Source organism: Drosophila gunungcola (genome assembly GCF_025200985.1).
Source record: "Drosophila gunungcola strain Sukarami chromosome 3L unlocalized genomic scaffold, Dgunungcola_SK_2 000005F, whole genome shotgun sequence".
Taxonomy (NCBI): domain Eukaryota; kingdom Metazoa; phylum Arthropoda; class Insecta; order Diptera; family Drosophilidae; genus Drosophila; species Drosophila gunungcola.
In genome coordinates, this window is record NW_026453180.1 from 1,981,297 (window position 1) to 2,001,021 (window position 19,725).

General features: G+C 36.6%; 2 protein-coding genes across 2 annotated transcripts; both read right to left on the minus strand.

The window, feature by feature from the left end:
- Positions 1-13,180: 13,180 nt before the first annotated feature.
- LOC128259304 (uncharacterized) lies at positions 13,181-14,591 on the minus strand. The gene is made up of 2 exons (XM_052991611.1): positions 13,461-14,591; positions 13,181-13,396 (listed from the first exon to the last, which is right to left on the minus strand). The coding sequence occupies exons 1-2, from the start codon at positions 14,589-14,591 to the stop codon at positions 13,181-13,183; spliced, it is 1,347 nt and encodes a 448-aa protein (XP_052847571.1).
- An 83-nt stretch (positions 14,592-14,674) lies between these two features.
- Positions 14,675-16,022, minus strand: LOC128259305 (uncharacterized). The gene is made up of 2 exons (XM_052991612.1): positions 15,036-16,022; positions 14,675-14,986 (listed from the first exon to the last, which is right to left on the minus strand). Exons 1-2 carry the CDS (start codon positions 16,020-16,022, stop codon positions 14,675-14,677), a joined length of 1,299 nt encoding a protein of 432 aa, XP_052847572.1.
- Positions 16,023-19,725: the final 3,703 nt, after the last annotated feature.

Below are 19,725 nucleotides of genomic sequence, written 5' to 3' on the forward strand. Positions count from 1 at the left end.
CAATAATTCGTAATCGGAAGCGCTCAACCGATCTATTTGGTAAATTTAGCCTCCTGTATGGGCCATAGAAACCAATAAAATGCCCGTAAATATAGTGGCAACAGTTTTCGACCATTTTCTTCTCCTTCAACGGTTGCCAAATTGAGTTGAAACGATGGGATATTATTGTGTAATTGCATTTTATGGTCATAAATAAAAGTGTTCGAATGGTTTGGTTTTGGGTGGACATTTAAAACGTTTGCATCTTCCATCTCGTCTCAATTAGGACACAAACAGTTGCAAGTGCAGTTGAAATATTTAAGCAATTTCGGCAAGATTTCTTAATTAAAAAGTTGCTCCGTCTTGGCAGCTCCATCTCTTGCCATTCGTATCTGGCATCCTTCGCGTTTGCCGAGGTGTCAGCAACAATGAAAATATTTTCTACTTACCAGACAACCAAAGTGTTTCGGAATTTTCCCCCTTTGCCACATTTTACACCCCTCGCTCGGCAATTTGCTTTTGCACATTTTTCTTCATTTACTTTGAAGCGAAATCTACGAAATTTCATTTGCAGTTATGTGTTGCTATTTTCCCAGCCAGCAACAGCACAAAAAGCCGGCACACGTTCCGTCCTGTCCAGTCACTGGCCTAAAATATTTACCGAGCGCTTCACATCGGACGCATAGTCAAACAATCTGGGTCTGGACTTGGGACTTCCCCCGAAGCAAAATATGTACACAGTCCAAAGTTATTATTGTTGCTGCTGCGCTCTGAAGGAAGTCGGGAATCGTGCCTTCTACTCAGTCGTCAGTCGCATTTCTGCCTTCTTTAATGCCATTTTACCAACTTCAATTTGGGGCTTTGGTTGTGTGCGCCTAATGCGAAACGAAAGCTGTCCATTGACCAACGGATTTTTTGCTGCACGCTTCCCTTCTTTGGCTGAATGTTGTTTAGAGCAAATTTTGTATTGCATGCTTTTCAGGCCAACTATTGTCTGCGAGTTGAAGTAGTAGTATTAGTAGTTGCAGCTGGAAATCTACCCTACAGAGTTAAAAATATGGCACATTTAAATATTCAGGTCAATATTTATTTGTAATCAGCCACTAAAGTATTTTAAAGCTAGACCTCCTTACCTAATATAGATTACAAAATAAATCACATATCTAAGATACATACATATACTTAAATTTAAAAATGTTTGAAAATTAATTTTCCTTAAACATTTTTAGAACAAAGAAGATTTTTCATTTCAGGGTATTGACAAACTTTCTCCTTTGCCCTCTAAACTTTTACCTTATTCTCGGATTCTTTCCGCCCCACTTCTTCATCTTTTGGGACAGGTCAATGCGTTTTGAAGGCTCACTTGTTATTACCCATAAAATTTGCCTGAGAAAGCCATCAAGTGGAACGAAAAGAAAGTAAGTCAGAAATACTATCGATAGGAGGGAAACTGTCTGCCTTATCCTTGAGTCTCCGAGACGTTGTAATTGCAATTTAAATGGCTACAGCTGCATTTGGCAGTGTGTACAGTGGATTTTGCGGCCACACGGCCACAAAATATGGTAAATTAATTCAATATTAAGCAATCAAATATTGTCGCCACATCATGAAATGCTGCGGCCTCCAATGTCAATAGCTGCGTGTGTGTGTGTGTGTGACTTGTGGTCTTGTGTTTGTATTTGCAGACGCCTTCAATTAGACTATGGCAAATTGAACAGCAGTTGAGCGGAGGAATGGAGATATATAGATTCAATAAGAGATTGTCTGGGGATGAATGGGATTGCAATCAATGCCAAAGGGGTCTTAGAAATTCATCTAACAATACGCAGTGCCGCGTTTATTACATTCTGCTGCCACGCCCACATATGTATGATTGGCTGCCCATTTTGGCATTGCTGAAGTTCGTTTCCGTTTCTGCCTTTTATATTCATTTTTCCGTTATTCGCAGCCAGCTGCCACTGCCACTGCCGCTTTTCTTTCGCTTTTCCCGCTACCCGTTTTCCGGTATCCCCACTTTTCTCCGCTCGAGTGTTGGATTTTTGCATGTTCGCCGCCTGTATGCGACAAAAGAATTTAATTAAAACGCGTGGCCGGGCATTGTCCTTTGGAAATACGCTGCCATGTCCTGGCAAAAGGATTAAGATGCTGCTGGTGTCATTTCAACGGAATAAAATCGCACCTAGCTGAAATGGACTTAGTGCTGGGGAAACTTTACTTTGACTTTAGTTCGGAAAGGGAAATATAAAATCTAGGAATAATATAATAGGTCAAGAAAATAAGCATTGACCTTTGACCTTTAAGATGCGTATTCTTTAAGCAATAGCGTAAAAATTAAAAAAAAATGTCTGATTTATAATTGCTTCAATTAAAATAAGTAAATGACTTGGAAATTTTTGAAGAAACTTTAACCTTTTAGATGCGTATTATGTAAGAAATATCTTAATGATTATTTAAAAATAAAATTTTATATGTTTCGCCACTGCTTAAACAATATGTTCATAGGCTCACTTTACTTTTTTAATTTCAATTGTTTTATTTAATTATTTGTAGCTTAAATTTACAACCACCACTACTTTTACTCTTTGTTCTAACCATAATTAAAGCTTTTGTTTCCCTTCATAAAATTACACCATTGATGTAGTTTCAGTTGATTTTTGCCACGACGTTGGGCAAACATAATTTAAAACGTGGCCGTAACTTTACAACAATTATAATTTGCATGAAACTCTCTCATCTCAGGTGTAAAATGTGTGTGACTGTCTGTTTTTTAATCCGTGTGTCACTGTGCGAAATTATAAAACTTTTTTAATTACTATACATACACACACACAATTCTGTTTTGGCAGTACACACACAAGTCAACTTTCTGTTTTTTATTATTTTTTTTTTCAAGGGCCAAGATGAAGTTTAAGCCACATTTGTGTTGTGACTCATGTTGCCATATCTGTCATACGCCATGTTGTACACGCACTCGTTTTGACACTTTTCACACACATTTTGATGTGCATTTAATTGCAAAAAAAACATTAAATCCGTTTTCTTTGTTTTTTTGTCAACGGAATTGCAGAAATGTCGAGCATAATGGAAACTACAGCAGCGGAAACAGATTGGAAAAGTCTAAACAAAAAAAAAACAACCAAAAAGTGTGTACGATTTTGTGACAAGGGTTTTTTAAGCACATTACTATGTGGGTCAACTTCAAGATGTGTCAGTAGAAGATTGCAAACAATGGGAGGGAAAATGACTAAATGACTAAAGAAAAAATAAATTTATATAAAACAAAAAATATGTGGTTATGCACAAGATCTTAACTTGCATTCTAATCTTTTCCAAATCGCATTGTTCTTAATCGTTTGTCATCTTTTACATATTTGGTAGGCTTTATTTATTGATAGCATATCTTTCCCTACCATAAGCAGACAAATTTAACAAGACATTTGTTTGGATTGTCTTCGCTCTGACTTAATTTTCTCCTTTCGGCCATCTGCACTTGGCATTTGTCTTTCTAAATTGTGCAGCTGCGAAGACAAAAGGCGGCATTATATATTTAAATGAATCAAATGAAACGTCATCTGCAGCTAGAGCCTGTGTGTCTCTTTGTATTTGCCGATTTAAATGTAATTTATTTGCTAAGCTAAATCGGTTAAAGGTATTTTAAATGGTTTTAAATAGAAAAAACAAACAATTTATGTTTGTGTAGCAAGTTTGTTTAAATATGCAGCCGTTCAGTGATGCCAAATGACATGGCACAAATCCGGATCGATTTGCCGGCTGCAAAGGAAGAAGGAAGTTCACAGTTTGTCCATGTTTTCAGCACACTCTCGGTTATTGTCCGTGTTTTCAGCTGGCCTCCCTGGCTTTTATTGCAACATAGTCTATGATTATAGCCCTGAGCGGACGTTTCCACGGGCCCAGGGTCAGTTGAGCGCGCTTTCCATGCCTCGAATCGGAACTAGTGTCATTTCCGCAAAAAGTTTACCATGCTTTTAGGCCGGGCCACTTAACACAGCAGTGTGTTGTAGGCGAAGGACATGCTGTGAAATTGGCCAACAGATGCCGTTGTGTTCTGGGAATTTATTTCGACTGAGCTAAACCAGATAAAAACTGGTGAAATTTGTGTTTCCTTCAGAAAGTTAACTAACACAAAAATCGAATGTGTTTAGTTAAATTGCAACACGAAGAGCCATTTTATTTCTTTATCATGATTCTTAAACTAAAATATTTGAAGGCTTAAAATCAATATTTAATTTTGATTTATAGCGATTGCCTTGACTGTCAACTATTTTTTTAATGCGTAATTATTATATAGTTACTTGTAATATTTTTTAGTCCTGCCTTAACTTTATTTCTTGAATTCTTTTAAGTAAGTTCCATTTCTCCAAACACTTTTGGCTCTCTGTGTATTTATCCATATTAATTTAGTATGTGTCTTATACGTTTTTCCTACCACTCGCTGTATATGTGACCCTGAACTTGATAAATAACCCAAGAAATGTGCACTTCCTCTGCCAGTTTCCTGGATTTTATCATTCCGCCCCCCGAAAACAATGGGGAATCAGCATACGGAACATCCTTCGCCTATTTCCATGCTGATTTCGGAGCACTCCAGCTGTCGTTGACCCTGAAAGTTGTTTAATAAATGTACTCACACATGCTTCCTTACTTCTTGCTGGCCATTTGCCTATTTCCTTTATTTGTTTGCTGGATCAGCAGAGTGAAACGGGTGACCTTGTGCAAGAAGAACTTTTTTAATAACGCATAGCGAATAACAAATAACGAATGACGATTTTCGCTCATATTTATTTGAGCTTGCCAATTTCCGAAAATTGTCTATGCTGTGTATGTGAGTGCTTTTGATTTTTGGCCGCGTTGCATTTAATTTATGTGCCGAGTTTATTTATGAGCGACGTCTGCTAATTACGAGTGCTTTTAATGAGCAGCAGTTAAGAGTCGTAACGAGCTTAATTGCGAGCAGCCTTTCATTAATAATTTTGTGTCTGTTCGCCGCTTTGCCCGCCTTGTTTTCCCTTGTCTTTCCACTTTCTGCAAGTTTTTAATGAAGTTTACATTTTGCTTTCGTCGTCGCTCGCTTACCTCGCTGAAAAGTTGTCTTAACTTGAGGCAGGGTAAATCAGTTAGCCAGTTAGCCAAGTGGTGGCCAGTATTTTACCTAGTCTAGTCCGAGAACCCACATTTCTCAAAGCTTTTGCCTCTGCCCAGAATATCAATTTCTTGATTGAATGTGGCACATCCTTTATGGCTATACAATATCTTAGATTGCTGAATTATTTGCAACTAAAACTGTTTTTATTTATTTGATATGTGTTTTTTGTTTTTTTTTTTTTTTGGTCAGGAAATTTATTAGGTTTTGTTTGGATTTATTAACCATACGAAATATCTTTGTTGAGTCATGCATATTTTATTTTTGCCTTTATCCTGGAATTCGATAAAATCTTGCTCATATTTTGCTTGAAATGTGTAACCCAATTTGGGAATGCAAATTGTGCGATAATTGCTGGAAAAATATATGGCAATAATCCCCTGACGAGTGATAGCTTGGACAGCTGCCAACTGGACTAAATAAATATCTGGCTTGTGTGCAGCTTGTGATTTACGTAACGCGATATCTGGGGTATCTGGTAAATTGAATTAAAGCTGACCAGCTCTCATTGCGTTAACAACGCTAATTGGCGGCCATTATACCGCCAGCTGATGGAGCCCTTCGGGCACCTTTCTGGCCACTAAATATGTGCTCACTTGTCTAGACTTGATTTAGCCCTCGGCTGCCGCCCAAATAAATCTGCGTTGGGTTTCAGTCTGGAATGAGGGAGTGGGTGGTTTTCTGGCCCTTGTTGGGTTAACCAAATAAATGTTCTTGGGGGTTATTGTTCGTATGTGTGTGCGTGTGGAGTAATAGCCCCCTTGTCTATCTGCGGCAAACTCATGTAAACACAAACGAAAGACAAAACTTAAACACGTAGAAATCAGCTTAACAAGTCGCTTTTTGTTTGACTTTTGCGGGGGTGTGTCCTTGCCCTGGTTTCTCTACTGTTCGCAAAATTAATGCCTCGGCTTAAAGAGTTTGAATCCGACCACGGGAGTCAATTGGGATTTAGCCAAAGACAAATGTAGTTTTATCAAAATATTAATAGTTAGTCCATTTGAGCGTCAAGCTATTTCCATAAGTAAACTTTGAAGTGCACTTTGTTAAATAAATCTTACATTTAATAGTGTAATTCAATAAAACCATAATGCAATGCTTGTGATTTCATCAAAATAATAATGGTTAGTCCATTTAATGGCTAAGCTGTTTGCTTAAGAAAATTTCTAAGTGCACTTTGTTCAAGTCTTAATATACTTAGCTATTTAATAAATAATTTTACAGAGTAATACAATAATTTTATGCTTTAGATTTAATTTACCTTGCATTTAATCATTCAATAAAAACATAATCCAATTTTTGTTGGCAAGTGCGTAATTCCTGTTATTGGATAGCCCAATTTCAAGCTTTGTGGCCCACAGCCATGCCAATGCATAATCTCTACAGGTGCAAGACCTTGATTCTCTGCAGATGCTCTGATGACATTGATTCTGCTGCTGCAATTGGCTTCCAAGGTGTTAATGCCGTGCAGCAATAAGCCAGCTGTCGAACTCATTAGGAAAGCTCTCAATAGATGTGCGATGTGGGTCATCTACTTGCAAGCGCCACAAATCCCTAATCACACATATATATTCACATAGATACCCACCAACTCACACACACACACTTGTACATTTGCATGCAGTATGAAAGTTTCTTTTGGCCAAAGTTTTATAGCCCAGCTGTTAACACTTTGATTGCCTGGAAAGTTTTAAAACTGTCGACAGACCGACCTCCCCGAAAACTTTAAACCATCCAAAAACGGTGAACCCGCCACCAATACGTATGCAAATGCTCTCAAGTGCACTTGGAAAATGCTGGCCAAAAGTTTACTCAACTGTAACGCCAATTTATTTTGGGTATCAGGAAATCTATACGATAGTGGGGCAGAGAAAAGGGCATGATACACGAAATAAATTCAAATTCCCAAGTGCTAAGTTATGATGATACATTACAGACTGACACGGGCTATTAGTTTAAACATTTTTTGATTTCGAACCATAACTAAACTATAATAAAGTACAATTGTGATTTGTTCATATAAATGTGTCAAAGTTATTAATTGCTTTAAATAATAATAACAATTTTTTTTAATGCATTTTACATCAACCAAAGAATTCAGTGCGGCATGTTTTTAAAAAAGATTTTATTCTGTCTTTTAATTTTTCTTTTTTTAAAAAAAGGTACCATAATCTCCTCATACAATAAATATTAATAGCCAAGAATAAACCTTTTCTCAATTATTTTCTTTTCCATCCATAAAAATGTTTCATTTATATAACCAAATTTCTATAGAATACTAAATGGCTTTAAGTATCTTACTCACCTTCCTTTTAAGCTTCCGTTTTTAATACCTAAGCAAGGAATAAAGTAATGCTCTTGAACTTTTCACTCCAATAGCGAGGGTCTAACACCTTGATCCGCTTCGCTGCTTAGATAAACAGAGAGTAAGTGCATTTAACAATCGACTGCCCTCAATTACACTCAATGGCCAAGAGGGGGAAAAGGGGCTATAAAGCCTTAAAGTAGCATTCGATATGCGTTGCATTTCATGTATAAACAGAGCCAGGCAGCTCTGAAAAGTACTGTAGGTACTGTAAGTACTTGTGTAAGCATAAGCACAGCCAGGGTTGCCAGGTAGCCGTAAAGCGGCGAGCGCAGCCATAAATAAATAAGATTAAGCTCGCCACTCGAGTCCAGTGTCTGTGCGAAATGAGTGAGATGAGGCATCGGGCGGGGACTACCCCTGCCCCTCTCACAACATGCAACTCCTCCACAACAAACAACGTGCCCGGACTTGAGAAACATGAAATAAACATTTGGCACGATGCGAAGGACACCAAAAACATTTCCGCATGCCGCACAATTGCAGTGGCAGCATTACATTGAACAAAAAAGGTATAATTTTAAATTTAAAATAAGTTCAGACAATACGGTTTATTTAAGTTTATCCATCTTAACTTTAAATAATTTGAGAGGAAAGGGTTTTGTATTTAATAAAAATATTTGGAGCTACAATTAATATTATTATTTTAAAATTTATATTTGTTGAGTCTTGAAAAACTTACAGCAAACAATGGTTTTGAAATCACATATAACGGTGTCTGAAAAATAAAACATCGTCTTTAGGGATTTTTCCATTGGACTTCCGTGTTCAAAACAAGTTGTTGCATACTTTTTGACACTTCAAAATATGATTTGAAAGTCCTATAGTTTTTAATCCATTTCCCGTAGTTTGATATCCTTAAAGATTTCTTTTCTTTAAACTTTCACGTCTTTCATTTAAGTGTAAAAGCTTCAAGGGCAAACTGAGAAACCGAAGCTGACTGCATTCGGAATCAGCGCTGCATGTTCAAAGTATGACTTTTTGTCGCGTCTTGTGCAGCTCCTTTTCTTCCTGCCCGGAATCCTCCACGTCCTGCAAGTCCTTGCGTTAGTTCTACTCATAATTCAGGAAGTGTGCAACGCTTTTTGTACTGCGTACTTGCATTTCATAACAAGCTGCGCTGCTGCCTGTCACCAGGACAGCTTAATAAATGTCATGAAAACTGTCCAAGCGCAGAAAGTTTTTAAAAATCAAGAACAAACCGCTTAAAGTTAACAATTTTATTTCTCCGCAGCGTTATTTAAAAAGTTGCGAAAACAGAGAGTGGTGGAAAATGCAGCCAAGCATTGTCCGGTTTTAATGAGCCTGCAAATAACCAGTCGGCCAAAGAGCGACCCAAATTTGCACAAAACATTAATGCTGGCAAACATTCTGATAATAATTAATATAAAAATCAGTGGGCGCCGAAACGCATGCTGTCTGTATTTATTGTTGTTTAATTAATCAGCAGTTGGGCACACAGTGCGGTCGCACGTGCACAATTTGTCATTGATTAATTAAAAATCTGTGGCACCTAAAAGTTGCAAACAAAATGGGGAAATGTAGAAAACATTCATTAAACTCAATGGGCATGCATATTGAATGCTTTTTCTGTTTAACAAAATGATTATTCGTGGATTAAAACTATTTTTGCGGTTGAAAATATTAATGTATAAAATAACACACAAAGGCCTCAAATTGTATAAAAAGCGTTTAAAAGTTTGCTAAAGAGGATTGTTTGTCATTTCAAATGTCATTTTCAAATGAATGAATTTAAATTTGTATAACCTGTGGTAGAGCAAATCGTTTTAAATATCAAAGATTATACATGCTAAAGCTCATCAAAATGAAAATTTACTGCTTGCATTATCCACTAATAATTATAATCACAGAAATCAACTCGCGTGTATTTAACATTAAATAAACTTAAATTTCCCACTTAAATGAACCTTTAATCATGTCTGCAAACTAACGATTTTGTTGCACACTTCAATGGGCACGTTCCACAAATTTGCAATGTTTTTACTTGCCATTAAATAATTAGCCGCGAATGAAGCCCGAAAAACAGCTGCAATTAGCGGCACACAAATTGCTCTTAATTATATAATAAATTCAATTGACAGCTACACTTTTTGCTCGGCACATTTTCATTGGGATTTTGTTCATAAGTTTTCATTATTTATGAGTTTAGCCTTATCTTTATTTATGCACTTGTTTGCCATTATATTGCAATTATCGCGATATTTAATACTTTTGCATTTTACCCATTTTGTGAAGCATTGCCAAGTTTGTTGCCGACTAATTGGCTTTTGTGGTTTTATCCGATTGCCCCGAATGACGTTAATTGTGATTAAATCTCGACATCCCCTTTCTGCAATCTCGTCCCAGGCAATTTTCCAGCTGTAATTGAAGATTGTTGCTCAGAAAGTGCTTACAAAACCTGTTTTGCCTCCCTTTACAATCTCTAATTCGCCTCCGGCTGAGGGCACAAAAATGGGAAAGGCAAAATGGCAAACTGAAAATTCAATCAAAAGTGTATACAGTACGGAATTTCATCAGGCATTCCGCTCCATAACAAATACAATAAAAGGGAAGAAAGAAATATTACAAATAGATTTCAATATCTGTATAAATTTATCAGAAAACAAAATCCACGGCCAGTGCAAAGTTTTCCTTCTTTAGCCCAAAAGTACTTTGTTTTTTTTTTCGTCAGATGAAAACTTTTTTGGGAAAAAAACTTTGTTGTTATGCGCAGATTTCATTTGGATTTGTTTAAAAACGGAACATATTTTCTTGCCAGCTCGCCCGGAGATCCAAATATATTGTATACGTATAGAGAATAACTGAGTGGCAGATGCAAATTGGGGAACTGGAAAAGGCTCCGTACAATGCCGAATGGCAGGTAAAACCCGCGCCGCCAGACTGTAGACCAACAAACATTTACATAGATACTTCGTTTGCATATTTTTAGACCAGCTGATTAAAGGGTAATATCGAGGGAATATCGAGACAATCGAAGGGATAACTTAAACGCTTGTAAAAAAAATACAGTTTTAAGTTGTTATTCAAAAAGTATTTGGCGTTTTAGTGTTGGCTTAAAAAAATTGTAATTTCTTTTACTAAAAATATGTAAGCTTAATTTAACATTAGAAAAGGAACAATAAGAAAACAGAGTACCAATTTGAAAGAATTAATTTCATAACATATTTTTAAACATTCTAATCTTCAGTTTCAAGATAGGTTATTTACAATTCGATCAAATTCAGAATTTAAACTCGCCGAGTTGACAATGTGGCCATTGGAATTTGCATGCAAATTCGTATTGTGCAATTTCCAATGGTTTCCATTCGCTGATAGCTGATGGCCGATACGAAAGCGGACTGCCGGCGGAGGGTGAGATAATGCTGTAGGTTTAAATCTGTGGTCAACTAACTGTCAGCGCATATTACGCATACGACCCAAGTGCCACTGGCTAGGCAGAATGATAAATGACGTCAGCGGGCTGCTGGGTCAGGACATAGGCATATTTTGCGCTGTATTTAGCAGCTAACCAAGCCATATTAATTAACTTTTATGATGGGCGCGCTGCTCTGCTCGCAAAATGGGGCCGAAGAAAGTGGGTTAGATGAGTGCTCTATACTGTGCGTATGCGTAATATTTCATTATACGGCCATGGCGACCTCCCACGGTTGGCTTCCCTTTTGGATTTTATCTAGGGCTCTCCTTTGGGGGCCCACAAGATTTATTGCCTGCTTGAGAGAGATAAAGTCATTATGATGGCATTATGAAAAGGGAAAAGACGACGACGCCGTGCGGCATTTAGGAGATATGAATCTTTGATGCATGTAATTGCCCCGGAACTCTGCCCATATGTGTGTGTGTGTGTGTGTGTGAGTGTGTTTGGCCCTGTTTATCATTGATTTTCCTCCGTCGGCTTTCCATTTATGGTAATTTCATACTTCCGACTTTTTATCGCTTGTCTTGCACTAATTAAAATTTCATTAGCCACACTTCGCCAGGCCATCTATTCATCCATCCATCCATCCATCCGACCCTTTGACTTTTGTGTGAAACCCCACCCCGCAGGGATTAATTATGCATGCCGGAAAAGTCAAGGCTGTTGCAAACGCTCAGCTGACAGCTGTCACCGCAAACAATCAAGCGTATCCCGCCCCCAAGCACACATTTAATCAATAATTTCCACTGATGCCAACACAGCACAACACACGTGTCATTATATTACTATATCGCCAAAACTGCAGCCAAGCAACATTGTACTATAGTTTGCTCTGCACGCCGCTCTGAACTTTTCCGCCTTTCTGGCTTTGTCCATTTGGCAGACTTTCAAAAGTGCCAAAAGAAATCGCAGACACATAGACATGGCGCCTACACATTGCGCGACCAAAAACAAAAAAGGCCGACAAAATGGCGACTCCGATTCGAAATGACAGCGGGTCAGCCATGCCAAACGCCATTTCAAGGTGCACTCTTAAAGTGCTCGAACATCCACATCCGCCGCACTAAGTGCTTTTAGTGATCAACAAATTTGGTTTAACTTTGGGAAACTTTTGGAACTCAATTATTATTTAAGAATTTTCTTCCATGCGTTACAAGTATAAAACCAATTTGTTCACCTGTCTGAAATGAATATTTAATTGGTTAGCTTTGGATTATTTAAAGAAATTATTTAGACAGAAAAGGTCTTAAATGAACGTTGTCTACAGTCTAATTGTAATGTATTTTTCCATAAATAAGTCACCGATGTGGGTTTATGCATTTAAGTTTATTTAGCTTATAAGGGTTAAAAAAGATATATTTTTTAAACAAATTTAATTTCTTACATAAAAACTAAAAATTATAGAAATTCGTGTTTTGGAAAATGTTAAAGATATTTCCACCACTTCATAATGGTACCCCAACCCAGCCCCAATCCGCTCTACTCATTTCCTTTTTGGCTTTGCGAATTCTTGCCTTCTCTCCCCGCGCTGATTCAATTTCACTGACGGCCTGCCGGCGGCTGCAACGATAGCGCATATGTTGCCAGTTGCTCGCATCGCGTGGTAAGAAGTTTATTGGAATCGATCGAAGCGGCCCCGACTCGGAGTCTCAAAATAAAATATAAAAACACGGAAAGCTCAGACCCGTGCAGTTGCCATTTGCATACCAATTGGAGCGGGCAACAGAGTGCCAGGAAATTTACTCAGATTTATGTTAATTTATTGAATTTAATTTGATATTCTTTGACTGTATCGATATGTTTTGTGCTGTCCGGGAGTAAGTCTCGACTGCGAATAAATTCAATCAAGTTTGGCGCATAAATTACACCTTTTTTTGGCGCCACGCAAAAAGGTGCGGATTCTTAAGATACGAGCAGAGCCAGAGCAAGGCCATTGGAATAACAACAATACGGCGTCCATTTGTTGCCTTACATTTTATGTTTATTATGGCAAAAGTTTTGAGGGTTGCCTTTTAATGTCTATGATATTTGAAGAGGCCCGAGGTCAGGTCATTAAAATGGCAAAAAGGTTGGCCAGCCACCCACCCGACTTTTCTACTTTGTATTCATTAAGTAATTGCTGGGAAAGGTGAAAAGTGGACACAAAGCATCTTGTCTTCTTCTGTGGCATAATTTATTTATATACTAATTTAATTATTAGTAAATTTGTCATGGTGATGAGTTGCGTGAGTTAACTTTGTTATGAATTATGTTTGAGGTATTCCTGCAGTTGTCTGAGTTCCGTTTGCTCCATAAAGTAGACAACAGCGAAGAAAATCAATACACATAAAATGAGTTTAAAGTGCCCAGCTATAATGTTTAAATTTTGATAGCTTGAGTTCTTTTTTCGATATATGTCAGTCATAAAACAAATGGAATCGTGTTGACGTTCGCAAATAGAAATTCCTGAAAGAAACTTTAAAGCAAAGTACTTATATTAGCAAAACGAATATAGTTAATATCTTATGTATGTTACCAACCATAATGTCCAGAATATCCAATTGTTTGAACGAATGACCATTCCATTTATTATTAATAAGAAATTCTTTCATTTCGCAACCGTTTTCATCCGATTTGAAATTCCAGCTTTTTTTCATAAGCTTAAGGTATTCCTCCTGCTGTAAATATGCAGAAGCAAGTAGCAAAAACCAAAAAGCCAAATGCCAGAATAATAAAAGCAAAGATTTCCACAGCGGATCCCTGAGATTTGTCAGGTTTTCCTGGCCAGCCCAAGCAGCTTCATCTTCAAGATCTTCTTGGCTCTTATGCTGTTGCACAAACTCATTGGAATCAAAACGAAGGAAGTGCAAAAATTCATCTATCCGAAAAGCCATTATAAATAAATAGCATATATACGACATTCTAAAATAATGACCAGCCAAGATATTTAATCTTTTTTGTAGGGAAAATATGTTATAGGTATGGAATTGATATAATGTAAGATTTCTTTGCAAATTTAACGCGTTCAGGGACTCAAGCCAGCCTGCATTCATCAGATGATATAGAATATGCAGCGCCATAATCAGCACAAAAAATTTTCGGGGTATTCCCATTATATAATTAGAAATCTCGTACAGTTCGGTTATAGTTATAGTTCTTCGTTCAGTATTAATTTTTGGCCAGTTAAAAATAACAATTTGCACTTCAAAAATGGTTAGTAACAACAGCAAAAGTATTGCGTAGATGAAAACGAGCCAGGAACATTCCACGATAACATGATTTCCCAGGAGAGATTTAAGATGTTTGTATGCCAATTGCGCTTCATTTATCAATTTCCACAGTAGACATTTTTTTCCCAAACACCAGAATAAAGTTAGGAAAATAAAAAGACTGGTTAGCTTCTCGCTCCATAATTCGGCATCGCTTCTCAACGGTCTTTTTTCAATATTCAGGGCATTAAACAGCTGAATCTGTTTTTCCCACTGACCACTCACAATTTTATGCACTATTAAAATCAGAGAAATAAACATGGCAGATAGAAATCTGCAAATGTTGGCTCTTTGTTGATATAGTTTTCGAGATTCACTAAATCTCAGTTGATGAAGTCCAAAGAAATGCAAGGGAAATCGCAAAACTTTCACAATATTAAAGATGAAGCGAAGTCGTGCCATTTCCAAAAACAACTAACAGTTCCAACAAAGTGGTATTCATACCACAATTACTCTCCGCAACCATTAGGTAATTATTAATTTAGTTAATGTGGCTCATTTTGCTGTTTATTATTCACTTCGAACTCATCATAGAAATAAAAGCGATAGACTTGACTAATTGTTTGGGTCACATTGCCATTGAATTCATCCCGGGACTCATACTCATACTCCTGCAATGTTATGTTTTTGTGATAAAGTAAGCGAATAACTAGCAAAAGAAGGAGCTCACGAATGTGAGTCTTTAGGCAACTCGTCAGCATTGATAAGCAAATTCCAATCGTAACACCTTTGAAGGCAAAGATTGTCAAATTAAATGTTTTTTCAGTTAACAGAACAGCTGGATAGTTATTGGAGAACTGAAAATAGTCTAATATATATTTAACAAACATAATATTAAAAACTCACCATCATAGTAATCACATCCTGTTTGCTCTGCACTTTTTCTTGCCTTCTCAAAAATGTTACTTTAAAAGCCTTTGGCAAAGTTCTGTGTTGCAATAGACGCCAGGACTTTATAACAAACTTATTCGGATCATCTTTTAATTTTAAATAACTCTTTTGAAATTTGCAATGCTGTGTTTTTAGGTTCCATCCAATCAAAAAAAATAAAGCCAATATGAGCAAATGGATTGTTAAATAAATCAATTGAGCATTCACTAGTTGACCAGAGCTCTCAAGTATCATGTGAATTTGAACAACTGGTTGGACCATAAAACTTAAAATATGAAGGGCAAAATATCTAGACACGTTCCGATGAACTCGCCATATAATGGTTTGCTGTCTCAGCACTCCCTTTAATATATGCAATCTATCACTTATCATGTCTTGACAGAGAAACACATTTAGAGATCTATAGATACAGCTCAGCCAAATGAGATAGTTCCCAAAAAACAACAGCTCAAGGTGGTAGATAAATCCCACGCCGAATATAAAAACACTCTGATAAACAGAATATATTCTGAATTTCCATAAAAGTAGCAAAATAAGCAACACAATCATAAGTAAAGTGTAAAAACATTCTCTACGTATCTTTACACACAGTCGGTTGCCAAGAATCTTTTGCATTAATTTATGCAGACCAGCACATTCATTTAAGAGCTCCGTTAGATGTCTTCTTAGGATGAAAAAGTACACATAAAGTGGTATATAAAGCAGGAACACAAACTGATCGTAGGTCCATCGATAACTGAAGCAGATATAAAGCCAACTGGCAAACAAATTAACCACAGCCATTATTTGCACGTATAGTTGCTCATCGCAAGTGAATTTTTTTAGTTGCTCTGTGTAGCCCACATTATAGAATCCAAAATATAGTCCGATCCTTCCAGTCTGATACCACACACATATCAGGTGACAAAGACAAAAACCCCTGGCCGTTGCGTGTTTCTCCATATTTGCTAATGAACTAAGTAACTGACTATCACAGGGTTATATAGGTAAAAGTCATAAAATGTTTATTACATTTATGGGTAGAAAGAGATTGTGATGTGATTACATGTTATAGCACAATAAAATATAATCGTTAAAATTAATTAAAAAAACTCGCAACTAGACCTTTAAAAATAAAATGAAAATACCTTAGGGAGTTGTTCAATGGAGCAAGAACAAACCTCTTTTTAATATTTATCTAAACTGTCGTATTAATATAATATAGTTCCTCTGGTTCTTGCTTAAAACTTAGCATATATTAAATTTGTTTTTATACCCTTGCAGAGGGTATTATAATTTCAGTCAGAAGTTTGCAACGCAGTGAAGGAGACGTTTCCGACCCTATAAAGTATATATATTCTTGATCAGCATCACTAGTAGAGTCGATCTAGCCATGTCCGTCTGTCCGTCCGTCTGTCCGTCCGTCTGTCCGTCTGTCCGTCCGTTTATATGCAAACTAGTCTCTCAGTTTTAAAGCTATCTGCATGAAACTTTCCCAAAAGTTGTCTTTCTATTGCAGGTAGTATATAAGTCGGAACGAGCCGGATCGGACGACTATAGCATATAGCTCCCATAGGAACAATCGGAAAAATAAATGAAAAAAAATTATAACTTTTCTGTTTTTTAATTTTTTGTTTAGTTCTTCGACATATAGCAATGTTTAATTATTTCAGAATTATGGTATAAATTTTATCAAAATCGGACGTCTATAGCATATAGCTCCCATAGAAATAATAAAAATATATAAAAATAACTAACTAATAATTGAGCTGCAAATCATCATAGTTTCAATGTTGTTTTTCAGCACATACTCAAGTAAATCATAATTTAAATGTTTTCAAAAGTATTTAATTAATGCAATAGCTGCAAGGTTATATGAACTTCGGCTTGCCGTAGTTTGCTTTCCTTCTTGTTTTTGTATAACTCTAAAATATCTCTTGTGTCGTTTTTTTTCTTGTTGCTAAAATTGCTTTTTAAAACTCTAATTCAAGTCATCACTTTAGAGTGCGCATTAAAATTCATTATTTCTTTTGTGAAAAAGTTTTTACTTATTTGTATTCGGTTTGTGTTCATAAATATGAAAAGCATCAGCCACTATCAATTATTTTTCATTGTTAACATACCTCTCAGTGCTTTTTACCCCTATGAGAATTACTTGGAAAAAAAACAACGACAATCATATTTTATGCTCTGTTTATTTGTGGAGTTGCAGTCTGGACCGCTTTAACAGTTGACACTCGGATGTGGATGTGGCTATGGATATGGCTATGAAATGGGTTGAGCACTTAAAAGCGCATAAAGCCATAAGAGGTCACCACATCCTCATCCTCCCCGAATTTCCCGATTCACCTCTATCTCTCGCAATCGCACCGGAGCTCATTCTGCCCCGGTTGGTGGCATCTTGGTCGAACTTTTTTCCCTGACTTTTTCATCGCCCGGCAAATGGTTTTACACGCATGTAACTTCCCCCGACCCGCATACTCTCGTACATATATGATGGCGATGGGGATCTCCATTCCACAGTGCAGTGCAACGCAGTGCAGCACAGCATGCGGGGCCGCATATAACAATGGCAAAAAGTGCATGTTTTTATTACAAATTGCAATTGTGAAAAATTTTATACATGGCCGCATCATTTTCCTCCCGTCGCCGCATCGTGTCACATTCCGGTACCTTTATCCTGTAACCAGCGGACTACGGAAAAAAGGAGTAGCCAAACAGTAGGAAACTCGACGTACACTCGGCAGAATGAGGCAAACAATAAACAAAAAGGCCTTTCATGTAAACAAAACATTTATTAGCCTTATAATTTGCTTCCCACAATAAACTAAATTTTTTGAAAAAAATATATAATTGCTAGGCTTTAATTTATTTGTTCTGTTTTTATATCAGTCAAAAGTGTTTGAAAGAAATTCTTTTGCGTTAACTAATTAGGAATTATAAAGAAATGAAAATAGAAACCTGAGGGTAAACACCCAAAATAAAGCAAACCAAAAGTTGGTCAGTTTTTGAATAAAAAAAAAACATTCTGGACTTAAATTTGTTTGTTTAACTTAAATAATTAAATTTAAATATCAGTCAAAACTATTTGAAAATATTTGTTGAGTTAACTAGTTGGGAATTATAAAAATGTTGTAGACAATTTTTCTTCGAAGCATGCAGATACGTAAATTCAAAAAAGGCTTTCGAGATTAAAATTTAACATTTTTAATAAATTCAATAGATAAAAAATATTTTAGTATATCTTTGCTTTGTAGCTTAATTGTGATTGATGACTCATCTCTTCATCAGCTTTTATAGATTGTTTTTTTTGAGTGTACAGAAAGTTTTCAGTCTGGGTGTTGCTAGCCGTTCCTGTGATAGTGTCGCCAAAAATAAACTGCCACATAAAACTCTACCGCACATCCTGCCTGTGTCCTTGCCACTCTGGCTCCACTTTTTTTTGGCTGCTGCGTGCGGCATGCATAAAGCAAATGAATTTATTTTTCCACTGCCATTTTTTCAATTTAAATGCTTTTTGCCTTTGGCCTGTTGGAGGAGAGTCTTCCCTTATTTTTATTTTTTGCTTGAACTTTTTATTGGGATTTTTCTTTTTGATTCGACCGGCGCTTCATCCGAACATTTTTTTGCGTCGATTTGACTGAGCTATAAATTTTTGCATATTTTCATTAGTTGTCAGAGATGCTTTTGATGATTTATGCATGTTTTTTGATGCTCTTTCGCTCTCCATCGTTCCACATGCCCTTTTTGCATTTTTTTCAGGGAAAAGCACACCAGCCATCCATCCAGCGATAAAAAAATAAAACAAACAAACTTATTAAAAATGTAGTTTGGTAAGGCAAAGTTTTTAAGCTAATGAAAATTGCTGCAGTTGCCGGCAATGTTGAATGTGGACAGCTGCGCACTGGAAAATCCTACGGATTCAGGAGCTGAAGAACACAGAAGAGTGGAGTGGTGGTAAAAACTGTGGCAGATTTTTGTCCAATTAAGCTATGGAGAGGCTTAGAAAATTAGACGAAATAAAAAGTTAATAGGAAGCTAGCTTTCTAAACACACACATTTTTGTAAAACAGTAATGATATAAATAGGTTTAAGTAGCCAGGGGGATGAACACTTTTAAAGCCAGAATTAGTTTAAAATTTATGAAGACATTTTTTTAACTAAATAATGTAATTGGCTCAGGTTGCTTTAAATATCTGGGCTATTCTGTGGTTCAGAAGTAATAAAAATAGAAAAACAGTAATTATAAAGATTGCTATAACTAGCAGGGTATAAAAACTTATACAGTTTAGATCTAAAAATATTTGGTTACCATGATCTGTTAGATATTTATGCTAAGAAGTTATTTGTTCAGAAGTTATCAAAAACCTTTAGAGCAACCCCTTAAAAAAGAAATATAATATTTACCCTTTTTAGGCTTAAAAATATTTAAAACCTCTCTATTTTTCCGCTTATATCTCAAATTTCGCAATAAAACCCACCCTTTTTGCCTTTTCCTAATGACGTCGCATTTAACTGCCGTCGTAAATTCGCACATAATGAAGTGGTCGACGGATATCTGCCATCTCTCTACTTCGGCTTTCGGTTAGGTGTGATGTGGCTCAGACGGCAGCTGCTAACGCTGATTGTGATGTTTTCCAACGCCTACATTCCTGCAGCTTTTCCT